At 47.3% G+C, this 12,591-nt stretch overlaps 1 protein-coding gene across 2 annotated transcripts in view; it reads left to right on the top strand.

Annotated features, from left to right (window-relative positions):
• The window catches only part of LOC130131335 (rho GTPase-activating protein 6-like), an 88,300-nt gene that overhangs the window by 59,152 nt on the left and 16,557 nt on the right, over positions 1 to 12,591 (top strand). For both annotated transcript variants that reach the window (XM_056300993.1, XM_056300992.1), the window contains exons 5-8: positions 863 to 991; positions 1,741 to 1,936; positions 7,481 to 7,536; positions 10,294 to 10,444. In XM_056300993.1, coding sequence (XP_056156968.1) covers positions 863 to 991; positions 1,741 to 1,936; positions 7,481 to 7,536; positions 10,294 to 10,444 — 532 coding nt within the window. The remainder of the gene's footprint in view (positions 1 to 862; positions 992 to 1,740; positions 1,937 to 7,480; positions 7,537 to 10,293; positions 10,445 to 12,591) is intronic.

The raw sequence follows: 12,591 nt of genomic DNA on the forward strand, positions 1-12,591 counted from the left end.
TGCCAAAGCATAGATATGACACAGAAATGTAATAAAAATGCATATTAAGTCAACAGATCCTCGCTCAATCTGTCCGTCTGTTTGTTAATGCCGGCAGTCACACCAACATGTACCCTGGCTCTGCCAAATGACAGAAGCTAAGCTAAACTAAGCTAAGCTAAGATAAACTAAGCTACACTAAGATACACTAAGCTGACATAAGCTAAGCTAAGCTAACGTATGGGCTTGGCTAGTACTTGGATGGGGGACCTCCTGGGGAAACTGAGTTGCTGCCAGAAGTGGTGTTGGTGTGCTAATAGGGGGCAGTCTTCCCTCTGGTCCTCATAAAAAACAACAAATATGAAATCCCAATGCCCCAGTTCAGTGACGGGGACACTGTGCTGTAAGAGATGCCGTCCTTCGGATGAGACGTTTGACCGAGGTCCTGACTCACTGTGGTCATTAAAGATCCCATGACACTTATCGCAAAGAGTAGGGGGCTCCCCGGTGTCCTGGCAAAATACCCAACCTGACTTTCTCCTGGCTTTCATCCCCCATGTAATTGGCTCAATGAGTCCTCCCTCTCCACCTCAAGCTGATGTGTGGTGAGTGTTCTGGTGCAAAATGGCTGCCGTGCATCACCCTAGGTGGGTGCTACACATTGGTGGTGGTTGAAGTTTACCCCCTTCAATGTGAAGCACTTTGGGTGTCTAGAAAAGCTCTATATAAATGTAATCATGATGATGATGATGATGATTATTAATCTAGCCATCTTCCCATTAAAGTATGTTCTCTTTTTCTCTCTGTATTACTTCCTCTGTCCATCTCTGTCCATCATATGTGAGTGTTTTTGAATGATACAGTCTGGTCATCTGTCCTGCAGTTCGCCACCAAGCGGCCGTCCAACAAGGAGCTGTCCAGCAGTAACTCCTCGCTCAGCTCCACATCGGAAACAGCCAACGAGTCAACGTCACCCAACACGCCAGAAGCCGCCCCACGGGCACGCCGGCGGGTGAGGTTAATCCTGTCGTAACACCTGTTACTCCCAAACTACACCCAGTCATGCGTGCCCACTACACTAATTTGACATGATCCTCCACATTTCTTCCAGGTCTAATATAAATGACAAATTCTTCTTTTAAAAAGAAGTAAAAACGGAGTAATGGGAAACGATATAAGGTAGAGTTTGGGAACTTCTCATGAGCATTTAGCATATACTCTATAGCATTTATTTAGCATATAGTTTGTTTTTGCTATGTGTCAGGGTGGCAACACGGTGGCGTAGTGCTTAGCGCGGTCGCCTCACAGCAAGAAGGTCCTGGGTTCGAGCCCCGGGGTCGTCCAACCTTGGGAGGTCGTCCCGGGTCGTCCTCTATGTGGAGTTTGCATGTTCTCCCCGTGTCTGCATGGGTTTCCTCCGAGTGCTCCTGTTTCCTCCTGCAGTCCAAAGACATGTAGATCAGGAGAATCGGCCATACTAAATTGTCCCTAGGTGTGAATGTGTGTTTGTTGGCCCTGTGATGGACTGGTGGCCTGTCCAGGTTGTCTGCCGCCCAATGACTGCTGGGATAGTCGCCAGCATCCCCGCGACCTGAATTTGGATAAGCGACTCGGGTAATGGATGGATGGATGGATGTGTCAAGGTGCCAAATGATTTGTGTTATTTTTGTTGTTTTCTGCTTCTAGTCTGGTCATCGGTTGAATTTGTCAAAACGAAAAGCGTTCCCCATAAACATCTATGTTTTTTTTTTTCCCCATCAGGGCGGCATGTCAGTGGACTCGATCACCGACCTGGACGATAACCAGTCGCGCCTGTTGGAGGCGCTGCAGCTCTCCCTCCCCACCGAGACGCCCAGCAAAAAGGAGAAGCACCGGGATAAAAGGCTGAGCCTCAACCCCATCTACCGACAAGTGCCGCGGGTGGTCGATAGCTGCTGTCAGCACCTGGAGAAATACGGTGAATATGAACTTCTCATGAGTAGACGTCGCTGGTGTATCTCCAGTGCTTTGGGCAGAACGTTAATACCTGGGAGAAAGGTCTTGGAAGGTCACCTAAAACCGGCGTCTCTCAGCTAGTTTTTTTCCAAGGCCAATCCCTGTGATTTTCCTGCTGCGTCTTAATCTAGGTCAGGTTGAATTGGCGTACATGCTCTTTCCCAGCAGCAACGCACCTCTTACTCGTCGTTGAACAAGTTCATATCTGGAAGATGCCCAGTAGATCTTTGGTTATCACATGGAAATGTACTCCTATACTACTGTTATACTACTACTCTTACTTTTTTTTTTTTTAAGGATTTTCTTTTTACCAACCCTCAGAAGAGTTTGCTCAGACTCAACAACTTTACCACATATGAAGTCCCAGTCTGTTGTCTGAATGCCCCGGCTTTATAACGGTTGTTCAAAACTGTGTTTAGCACCAGTATAGTAATAAAGAGGGGGATCCTACCATTCCTCCTCTCTCCTGCCATCCCGGGCCTATTCATCACCTCACACAGGAAACAGCCCAGAGACTGACAAGAGAAGCTGAGTGGGGCTCAGATGTGACAAAGGCTGAATCCAAGTATCCGCCCTCTGGATGTGAGGACTGAGCCCTCATGGACTTCAGTTGTACGTACTGTGATGTGTTCTTCGTCATCGCGTCAAGTCTGCAAGGGTGCGAGACTGCAAGGCTATAAAAGCCGCTGATAGACAGGCATCAATCGCGTTTCATTGGTTGCCATGGAAATGTTCAAGCGACTTCTACAGTCATTTACACGGTGATCGCTGCAGCCCTCGCCTATGTAATCGGTGTACTCCTTACACGAAACCAGTAGCCGAGGGTTGTCGATTTTTTGCAACACTTTATTTATTTATTTATTTATTATTCCCCCCCGCTTTTTCTCACTAATTGTATCCGGCCAATTACCCCACTCTTCCAAGCTGTCCCGGTCTCTGCTCCACCCCCTCTGCTGATCCGGGGAGGGCTGCAGACTACCACATGCCTCCTCCGATACATGTGGAGTCGCCAGCCGCTTCTTTTCACCTGACAGTGAGGAGTTTCACCAGGGAGACGTAGCAGGTGGGAGGATCACGCTATCCCCCCCCCCAAACAGGAGCCCTGACTGACCAGAGGAGGCGCTAGTGCAGCAACTAGGACACATACCCACATCCGGCACCCCACCCGCAGACACGGCCAATTGTGTCTGTAGGGACGCCCGACCAAGCTGGAGGTAACACGAGGATTCGAACCAGCAATCTCCATGTTGGCAGGCAACGGAATAGACCGCCACGCCACCCGGATGCCCCGGGTTGTTTTTTTTTCCATTTACAGACAAGACATTAAAATAAGCCACTATCTCATGGTATAAATATGTACAGAGCGTTAAGGAATATCAAAAAGAAATAAAACATAACACCAGCAACAACATCCGAAATAGAAAGATCACCAAAAAACCCAAAAACCAAAAGCGTGCATCATACTGTATCCGAGCAGAGACAGGACAGACCACCTGTAGGGGTATGATTTCATCGTTCCAGGCCAGGTGAACCGCTCACATAGTTTATTAATGGGTCCCAGGTTCTGCATAATCTCATGATAGAGCCGCAAAGGGCGCATCTGATTTTTTCCAGCTTGATGTTCCGCATCACATCTTTGATCCATCGGCCGAGGGTGGTTTTTACCCCGTATCTCCTTTTAAGGTTCTCCCCTTTCTTTTCGACTCGCTCGCTCGACACGAGACCGTTGAGCTTCATTTCATTGACAATTTTTCCGGGAAGAATCCATAATATTCCCCAATAAACAAGATGTAATTTTGCAGACACGGCTCTTTAATTTGGTTGTGATATGCATAATGAAACATGCGCCACTGAGTTGTGCGCAGCTTTCGTAGGGTAGGCTGGAATAGTAAAATGCATTTTGATGACCTCTATAGTCTATACATTCACGTATTTCTGGGTCATGATGAGGTTGAATATTATTTCTGGCCCACTTGATTCAAATAAAATGTAACATAGCAATTGTTTTACACATTCGTAATAAGTTTTTTTTTTTGTCCACCACTGGAAAAACTACCGCATCATGTCCGTATTGCAATGAATTGCGGATAATAAAAGCAGTGAAGTCCAAGGGGACTCTCTGGAAGTCTGCAGAAAGTCCGCTTGAGGCCCCTCAGCACTCGGAAAGTCCGCGAGTCTGCAAGTGCAGCGGAGAGTCCAGACATTTGGATCCAGCCTGAGGGTACGTCTCTTAATTGCATCCACGTTTTGCACGGAGAGACACGGACAGGGAAGAAACGAGGAGATGTGTTAGCGATGAGAGGCTCTGGCCCGATGCCAGTGTCCACACTCACGGACTTTGTGGCGAGTTCCTGCTAAGTCCGCGAGGGCTTAGGGCTGTCCCGCTGTCAAATCGTCAAGTGCACGAGGGCTCTCTCGCAGACGTTTTGAGCCCTTTATGCACACTTTCCTTTAGTCCGCATTTCTGCAGACTTTACCCGGGGGCATTACCCAGGGGTGGAGTAGCGATTTTAGAAGTGGGGTGGGATGTGAGCACCCCCCCCCACCCTGCCTTCGGCCCCCGTTCAAGTCTCCGCAACATGCCAAATCAAAATGAATGCCATGCATTTCTACATTTTCTTTACCACCATATGCAAATGATATTGAGTTCAAAATGTAGCACCCCCTCACCTCAAGATGCTATAGTTACCAGCGTTCACATACCATAGTGTTAAGCAATGACGGGACTTCTTATTGTTTGTTAAAAAACAGGCTCCTGGACTCCTGATGCCCATAATACGAAGCAGGATTCGGGGTTAGCGAGGTAACTCCAGGTTTAACCCTGGGTTTTCAGTGTCACGACAGTGGTTCACATTTTACCAGGGTACATAATTTATGGCTGCACACCCAAACGGCTCCAGAGGAGGTTGTGCTCGAGATCACAGAGGAAAACGTATAAAAGCACCGCCTACCGACCAATCAGCTGTCTTGGAAAATGGCATCACCACTCCTAGGAGATCCCACGGACCTCAATACGGGAATAGTCAGAGGGTTTCTTAGGAAAGCGAGAGTTTTTAGAGACCGACAGTACCCTTTGGCTTTCCCAGATGAGTAGTTATGTGAAAGATGTAGATTCTCAGCGGAGACGATGGCTTCTCTTTGCCAGCTTCTTGACCCGTACGTTGCTGCTGCGACACGTTGAAGCCATGCGCTCACAGCCCTGCAGACTGTATGCATTGGCTTGTGGATTTTTGCTACTCCTACCTTTATGTGTGGTATAGGTGATGCAGAGAACCGGAGCTAGAACACCGTCAGCCGCACAATTCCAAAGGTGGTCCCTGCTCTAACAGAGCTACTTGATGCATTTGCACACCATTTTTTTCCATTTGTCATCGTAAGCAAGCGTGCAACAAAATCCATCCTCTGCATTTAACCCATCCTGCTGTATAGGAGCCGTGGGCAGCTGCAGCGCCACCCGGGGACCAGCTCCAGTTCTTCTTTCCACTGCCTTGCTCAGGGGCACAGACAGGGGTATTAACCCTAACATGCATGTCTTTCTGATGGTGGGAGGAAACCGGAGCACCCGGAGGAGGAAACCCACGCAGACACGGGGAGAACATGCGAACGCCACATAGAAAGGACCTGGGACGACCTGGGGTTCGAACCCAGGGCCTTCTTGCTGTGAGGCAGCAGTGCTCACCACCGGGCCGCCGTGCTGTTGTGCTCCCAGGCCACGTGCCCGTTAATCGGCGCGGGTGACGAGGGAATTTCAAATCCCTCGTCACAGACCAGTTTGCGGTCTCTTTTCCATGGATCTGACGCCCCGCAGCCCCGTTCTCCATACGCCTCCTCACCAGAACTTTGCCCCGCGCTCCATAGGAGTAGTTCATGTTACGGATATGATTTGGATTGTGATATTAAAGATAAAAATGTTCAGCGGAACGTGACGCTGTGATATATTCACACCAAGCACAAACGCACCGACTTTTATCGATCAGTCGAACTCCAGTGGCCACGAGCGGACGGTATGACAACAGGAACGATTGCCCAGCCCTGATACCGAGGGACAGCGTTTGGGCAGCAGCGAGTGCATGAGGAGTTGCCCAAGAGTTGTTGCTGCAATCGCAAAAGAACATCTTCGGTTTCCAGGAAATGATACATGATTCATTGGTTTAATCAAGCTGCAAAACAGGACAACCGCTCCTTCTTTACACAGTAAATCAACAAAACCCCAGCATGCAGCCGCCACATCCGTCTGTCCTGGCTTTTGGCTGAAATAACAGCTCAATAGAGACACTACCTCTCATCATTATGAAGACTCCTGGTTTTGTTCTTGTTATACTCTGTGTTTGAGCTACAGTGTGCAAAGGCAGCAAACATAAAATGGAGAGGGTACCGGGGCTCAGTGCATACAGCCTGACAAGTTATGCGACTTGTAATTTTTGCAGTTCAACTACAGTGAGAGACGTTGAATTGAAAGTAAATAGAAAACCTCTAGGACACCTGGCAGGTGGCACCTCTGCAACCTTCCGGCTGCTAACTGACAGCGAACCGGGCAGAGGCATAGGCACAGCCTGCTCTAGCCTCTATTGCCTCTTTTCAACTAGGATGGGGCCGGTGCTGGCGGGGTGCCAGTTCTTTTTATTTTTGGATTTTTTCCCCCTCCCCAATTGTATCCAGCCAATTACCCCACTCTTCTGAGCCGTCCCGGTCGTTGCGCCACCCCCTCTGCCGATCCGGGGAGGGCTGCAGACTACCACATGACTCCTTTGATACATAAGGAGTCGCCAGCCGCTTCTTTTCACCTGACAGTGAGGAGTTTCGCCAGGTGGACATAGCACGTGGGAGGATCCTGCTATTTCCCCCCTCCCCCCTGAACAGGCGCCCCGACTGACCATAGGAGGCGCTAGTGCAGTGACCAGGACACATACCCACATCCGGCTTCCCTCCCGCAGACACGGCCAGTTGAGTCTGTAGGGACGCCCGACCAAGCCAGAGGTAACATGGGGATTCGAACCGGCGATCCCTGTGTTGGTAGGCAATAGAATAGACCGCTAGACTACCCAGACGCCCAAGATTATTATTATTATTTATTTTTTTAGGTTTCCAATCGCATCGAAAGTTATGGAAGACCACTTATGATTCTCAGTTAAATATATCAGGGAGGATTGCCGTGACTTGTACATCGGGGAAACTAAACAGACGCTGGCCAAGAGGATGGCACAACACAGGAGAGCCAATACGTCAGACCAGGACTCCACAGTCTACACCATCTACAGGCCAGTGGCCATTTCAGGAATTAGGATGTGCACATCCTTGATAGGGAGGAACGCTGGTTTGAACGGGGAGTCAAAGAGGCCACCTATGTGAGGAGGGAACGACCGTCTCTGAACCTCAGCCTCTACCTGCCCTTTATTTCCCTCACCTGGTCCTCATGTCTTTATACCGCTCCAATGTTAGAATGATGTTTTCTGCATTTAAGTTTTAGAGAATAAATGCTATATATTTGTGTGTGTTGTCCATCCAGGTCTGCAGACTGTGGGGATCTTCAGAGTGGGAAGCTCCAAGAAGAGAGTTCGGCAGGTGAGACTTGAGCGTATTTTCACTCGACACCGGGGGGCCGCTAGTTGTGACTCAACATGCTTTCATGTAAAGCTGTTTACTGCACTTGAGTTGCATATGTTTCGAGTATGGGATGGTAAAGACAGGATGCCCTACCCTTCGATAAACCACACTCATGCAGCAAAGACGATTGATTAGATCACCACCAGATAATGGAAAGCTGAATAACGTAAATCGTTATTGAAGGTAAATCTACTCAACTCAGTCATTTTAACTTTGTGCGTCTACTCGTTTTCAGAAATGAAGTAATGCGTTACACTTTTCATGAATTACATGTTGTTTTTCATCTGCGCACCACGAACGGCAACACCACCAAACAAAACCATCCTATGGTGCGTCCGGGTGGCGTGGCGATATATTCTGTTGCCTACCAAAACAGGGATCGCTGGTTCGAATCCCCGTGTTATGTCCGGCTTGGTCGGGCGTCCCTACAGACACAACTGGCCGTGTCTGTGGGTGGGAAGCCGGATTGAATGTACTATGTGTGTATCCTGGTTGCTGCACTGGCACCTCCTCTGGTTGGTCGGGGCGCCTGATTGGGGGACGGGGACGGGGTCGCATGGTCCTCCCACGCACTATGTCCCCCTGGTGAAACTCCTCACTGTCAGGTGAAAAGAAGCGGCTGGTGACTCCTCATGTATCGGAGGAGGCATGTGGTAGTCTGCAGCCCTCCCCGGATCAGCAGAGGGGGTGGAGCAGCGAGTGGGGTAATTGACCGGATACAACTGGGGAGAAAAAAGGGGGGGGGTGCACAAAAATACACTGTTAGACAATATAAAAATACGCTGTATACACACATACAACATGTTACTCTGTGCAGGAGCAGTAGATTTTTCTCCATACTGAGTCTCTTTACTTGTGAACCCAGCAACCCTGGGAAAAAAAGGGCTGAAATGAGCCGCAGAGGAGGTCAGGGGAATTACAAGCGGATACGACCTAATCCCGCTCTGTTTTCCAACATGCATACGTCTTTGCACACACTTGCATTTTCATCAGGTAGGCCTTCATGACTAAAAGCAGCGAGAACGTAAGCCGAGGTGGCGTGTTGCACATTAATATTCACCGCCCACATTTCCCCCATCCGGCCTCTCCTATAACCGCCACTTTGCGGTCTTGAGGGTTTTCTCTCTCACGTCTCTGCAGAGGACACAGGGTCACACATTTTATGCCTGAGCACGGCGAGAATTCCCATCCTCTCCTTTTGTTTGTTCAGCTTCTAAGCCCACAATCACAGATCTTTATCTCTCATTCAAGTCTGCAAAAGCACCGGTCTTGTATAGTCACACTTTGTTTGCGAGGCCATTTTTTTTTACTGCACGAAGGGAAATTCCCTTAAACAGTAATAAGTTTCCCCGTCTATTTCGCTTAGGGCATTGCAATAGTATAGGACGGACCCAAATGTGACGGCATACATTTGGTAAAGGCTAAGCATGCATCTGTGCCCGTGCAGCACAGCAACCCCAATAACACTTTGGTCCAAATAATACAACATTCATATTCCCTAATTATTTGCAAAGAACCATAATAATAACCTGACCCGTGGTCATGCAGAGAGTAATTGACCCCGTTTACACTTGGTTTTAAATCACTTCTTTTTTTTTCTTTTTCTTTTTTTTTGCAATCGGATCACAAGTGGACAGCGCTAAATACAAGTGTAAACGACCACCAAAATGTTTTGTGAACCGGTTACTCAAACCACTTGCCGAGGTGGTGTGGGACGCATTTGGCCGCGTATCTTTTGTAGTGTAAATGCTAATGCGTCCTGATGTGTCCCCGACAAGGACATAACAGGAATTAATCTTCTTCTTCTTCTTCCTCATCCTCCTCTTCTTCTTTTTCTTCTTCGGAGTAACGAAACAAGTAGTCAGCAGGACGCATTTGGAGACACATGATAGACACAGGTGTAAAGGGCGATGTGTCTCGCTGTCCACTTGTGATCGGCTCGCCCAAAACGCATTTTAAAACCAAGTGTAAACAGGGCCCGTGAAGCGGATTAGTTTCAGGTGATATGACTCCTTTTAGATCCACACAGAGATTAGGGCTAACCAGGGCTGAGCAATAGAAATACATGTAAATTAAAGATGTTGACCTTTACATCCTTTTTTTTTCTTTGTAATTTCTATGAGCTCTTCTGATCTCTTCTTTTACCTCTTTACCTGATATTCCCCGCTGTTAACAGCTGTACATTAACAAACGGTCGTAACACTGATCATTTCTATTCCAGTATGTCAGGGTGAAGTGTTTGCAAAATAGTTGTAAGGTTTTTTGGGGGTGTTTCTGGCTAGTGCTGGTCCTGTAAGGGCCACACAATAGTCTTTTTAATGCCGGCTGCGGTCAGACGAGGGCCGGACTGGAGATGAGATGAAGATTGAGAGCTGGACTGGTCCGACTAATTTTAACTGTGAGTCAACAGGGTCACGTAGAAGAACAGCAGGAATCGAGTTTGTTTATATGAGTGTGTGCATGAACGTGTGATTGTGTGATTGTGTGTGTGTGTGTGTGTGTGTGCGTGCACGCACAATTTGGCATGTGCATTTGCGTGTGCACTTCCCTGAGTATAATGTACATTGTTTGATGTCATTATGTGCAGATATGTTTCTCAATAGGATATATCGCCTCCCTTCCCGTCTTCCCCTTCATCCACCCTCCTCATGATTCATGACGTCCTCATCTCTCTCTCTCTCTCTCTCTCTCTCTCTCTCTCTCTCTCTCGTCCAGCTGCGTGAGGAGTTTGATCGTGGCGTGGACGTTCAGTTGGATGAGGAGTACAGCGTCCACGACGTGGCTGCTCTACTGAAAGAGTTCCTCCGAGACATGCCGGACCCGCTCCTCACCAAGGAGCTCTACACTGCTTTCATCAACACCATGAGTGAGCTCAGTAGTGCCTTTCCTCTTCTTCTTCTTCGTGTCTTTACCGACTGCTTCTTCTCATCCTCTGGACACCGGAGGGGTTCCCAGGCCCCTATGAAAAGCAGTTCACCAACACCAGTGTTGGGCAAGCTACTTGGGAAGTGTAGAGAGCTAAGCTACCAGTTACTCTACATTATATGAAGCTTAACTTGCAACTTAAGCTACAGCAACATGGCAAAAGCAGTTTACTGCATTGAAGCTATGTTTTTTTTACATTGAGCCAACTTCGTTCCAAGTCAATGCTATCTCAGTGATCAATAAAACTGCCAGTCAAACAGACAGGCAGGCAAAACACGTTCAATTGTTTATTAAACAACAAGCTGCGCTCTCAATTTGGCAACAAAAACAAACAAACAAACAAAAACAACATGCGCACCACATGATAACAAAAAGCAGATGTCGAGCGTGTGTGTATGTTCATCTGTGTGTGTGTGTGTGTGTGTGTGTGTATCTGTATTACCCTGCAGCAAGTCTATGGCATCAGCCCAAGGATTGGTACGTGACGTCACCGTCATACGGAAGTGCGTCTGTTAGCTATGCTTTTTTTTTGTGAGCCGTCCCGGTTGCTGTTCCACCCCCTCTCTGCCGATCCGGGGGGTGGGGGCGCCCCGACCGACCGACCAGAGGAGGCGCTAGAGCAGCGACCAGGACAGGTCCGTGTATGGCAGTGGTTCTCAACCTTTTTGGGGTCCTGGACCCCCTGCGTATTTTTGATGTACCCTGAGGACCCCTCCACCTGATCTTGGGGGAGGGGGGTTGCAATTTGATAGAAACAGTAGAAACTGCATTTTAAATTGCATTATAGCATTTATTCACTCTTTGGGGCAAAAATAAGAGCTTTCAGTTGTAACTTAGATATAGTTAACAAAACAGAATTCTTATGCAGTAACTTTCAGATATATGTAACAAAACAGAATATGTATTCAGTAACTTTCAGATATATGTAACAAAACAGAATATGTATTCAGTAACTTTTAACAATGCAAACGGGAGCGAGACCTCTTATTAAATACAATAAATTACACTTGTGAAACAGATGTAATTAGAGAAAAAAGTCCTGTTACCCTTTATAGTTTAGGTAGATAAAGGTCTCAGTCACATTTGAGTAAAATAATCCTATTTCTATAAATGTCATAGGATCTTTTTTTTAAAGACGTTTTATTTTCACGGGCCCCTTGCAATTACACCACGGACCACTAGGGGTCCCCCGGTTGAGAAACACTGGTGTATGGGGCGGTGGCGTCACTTGCTGATCCTTAGCAGTTTTATGTCAGACCGCAGCAGAAAGCTCCGCTGCACTTAAGCTTCAAAAACGTTTGGGAAAACGAAGCTTGTGTGGACGCTAATACCCTACTTGATTAACAAAAGAGTGTTGCCACTGAAAAGCTATTTCATTCAGAAAACAACCACACTACTACCACGCTACTGACAAACGTAGTAAAACCAGTAACTAACCAACGCACATGAGACGCTTGCCCTCATCTTGATTGGCCCAGTCTGACGTCATTTTCCAGCGACATACAATAGCTGCAAGATGGCGGACTTTTCCTTGTCTCAAGTCGCCGTCAGGTCCGTGACTGACAGGTAAAAGCCAAAGACTGATTATTTTCTAAGAATTAAAATAAAAACACATTAATTTTAGATAGTAACATGCTCACAAGGAACCTGCTACTAGCGAGACGCTAACTGTTGAGAGTCTAACCGTAGCATGCCAATGGAGCGGCCCAGCCAGCCAGCCAGCCATTTTATTAGCAATTTTGAGTAAATTACTGCTTCAGAATTCATAATATGCTACCATAAAACAGCGTTTATTTCGGTTGCTAGTAGTGCCCTTTAACAAGTGAGTCCACGCACCATAAAACCTAACAACACAGACATGTTAACTGGCTAACAAAATGCTAACCAAGGCTAATGCTAATTTGAGGACATTTTGTGACCCTCAGCCAGAGCACTTTTTTTTTAATAATCGTGCAGTCAACTGACAACAGAAACATAAAGATATGTCAGTGACTACACCTAAAACACAAAATAAGTGATCACAAACATTATCGAAGGCAACAGAAAGCTGGCTTGTAAACATTGTAGTCTTCTGGATATCAAACATCA

This window comes from Lampris incognitus, chromosome 21 (genome assembly GCF_029633865.1).
Source record: "Lampris incognitus isolate fLamInc1 chromosome 21, fLamInc1.hap2, whole genome shotgun sequence".
In the NCBI taxonomy this organism is placed as follows: domain Eukaryota; kingdom Metazoa; phylum Chordata; class Actinopteri; order Lampriformes; family Lampridae; genus Lampris; species Lampris incognitus.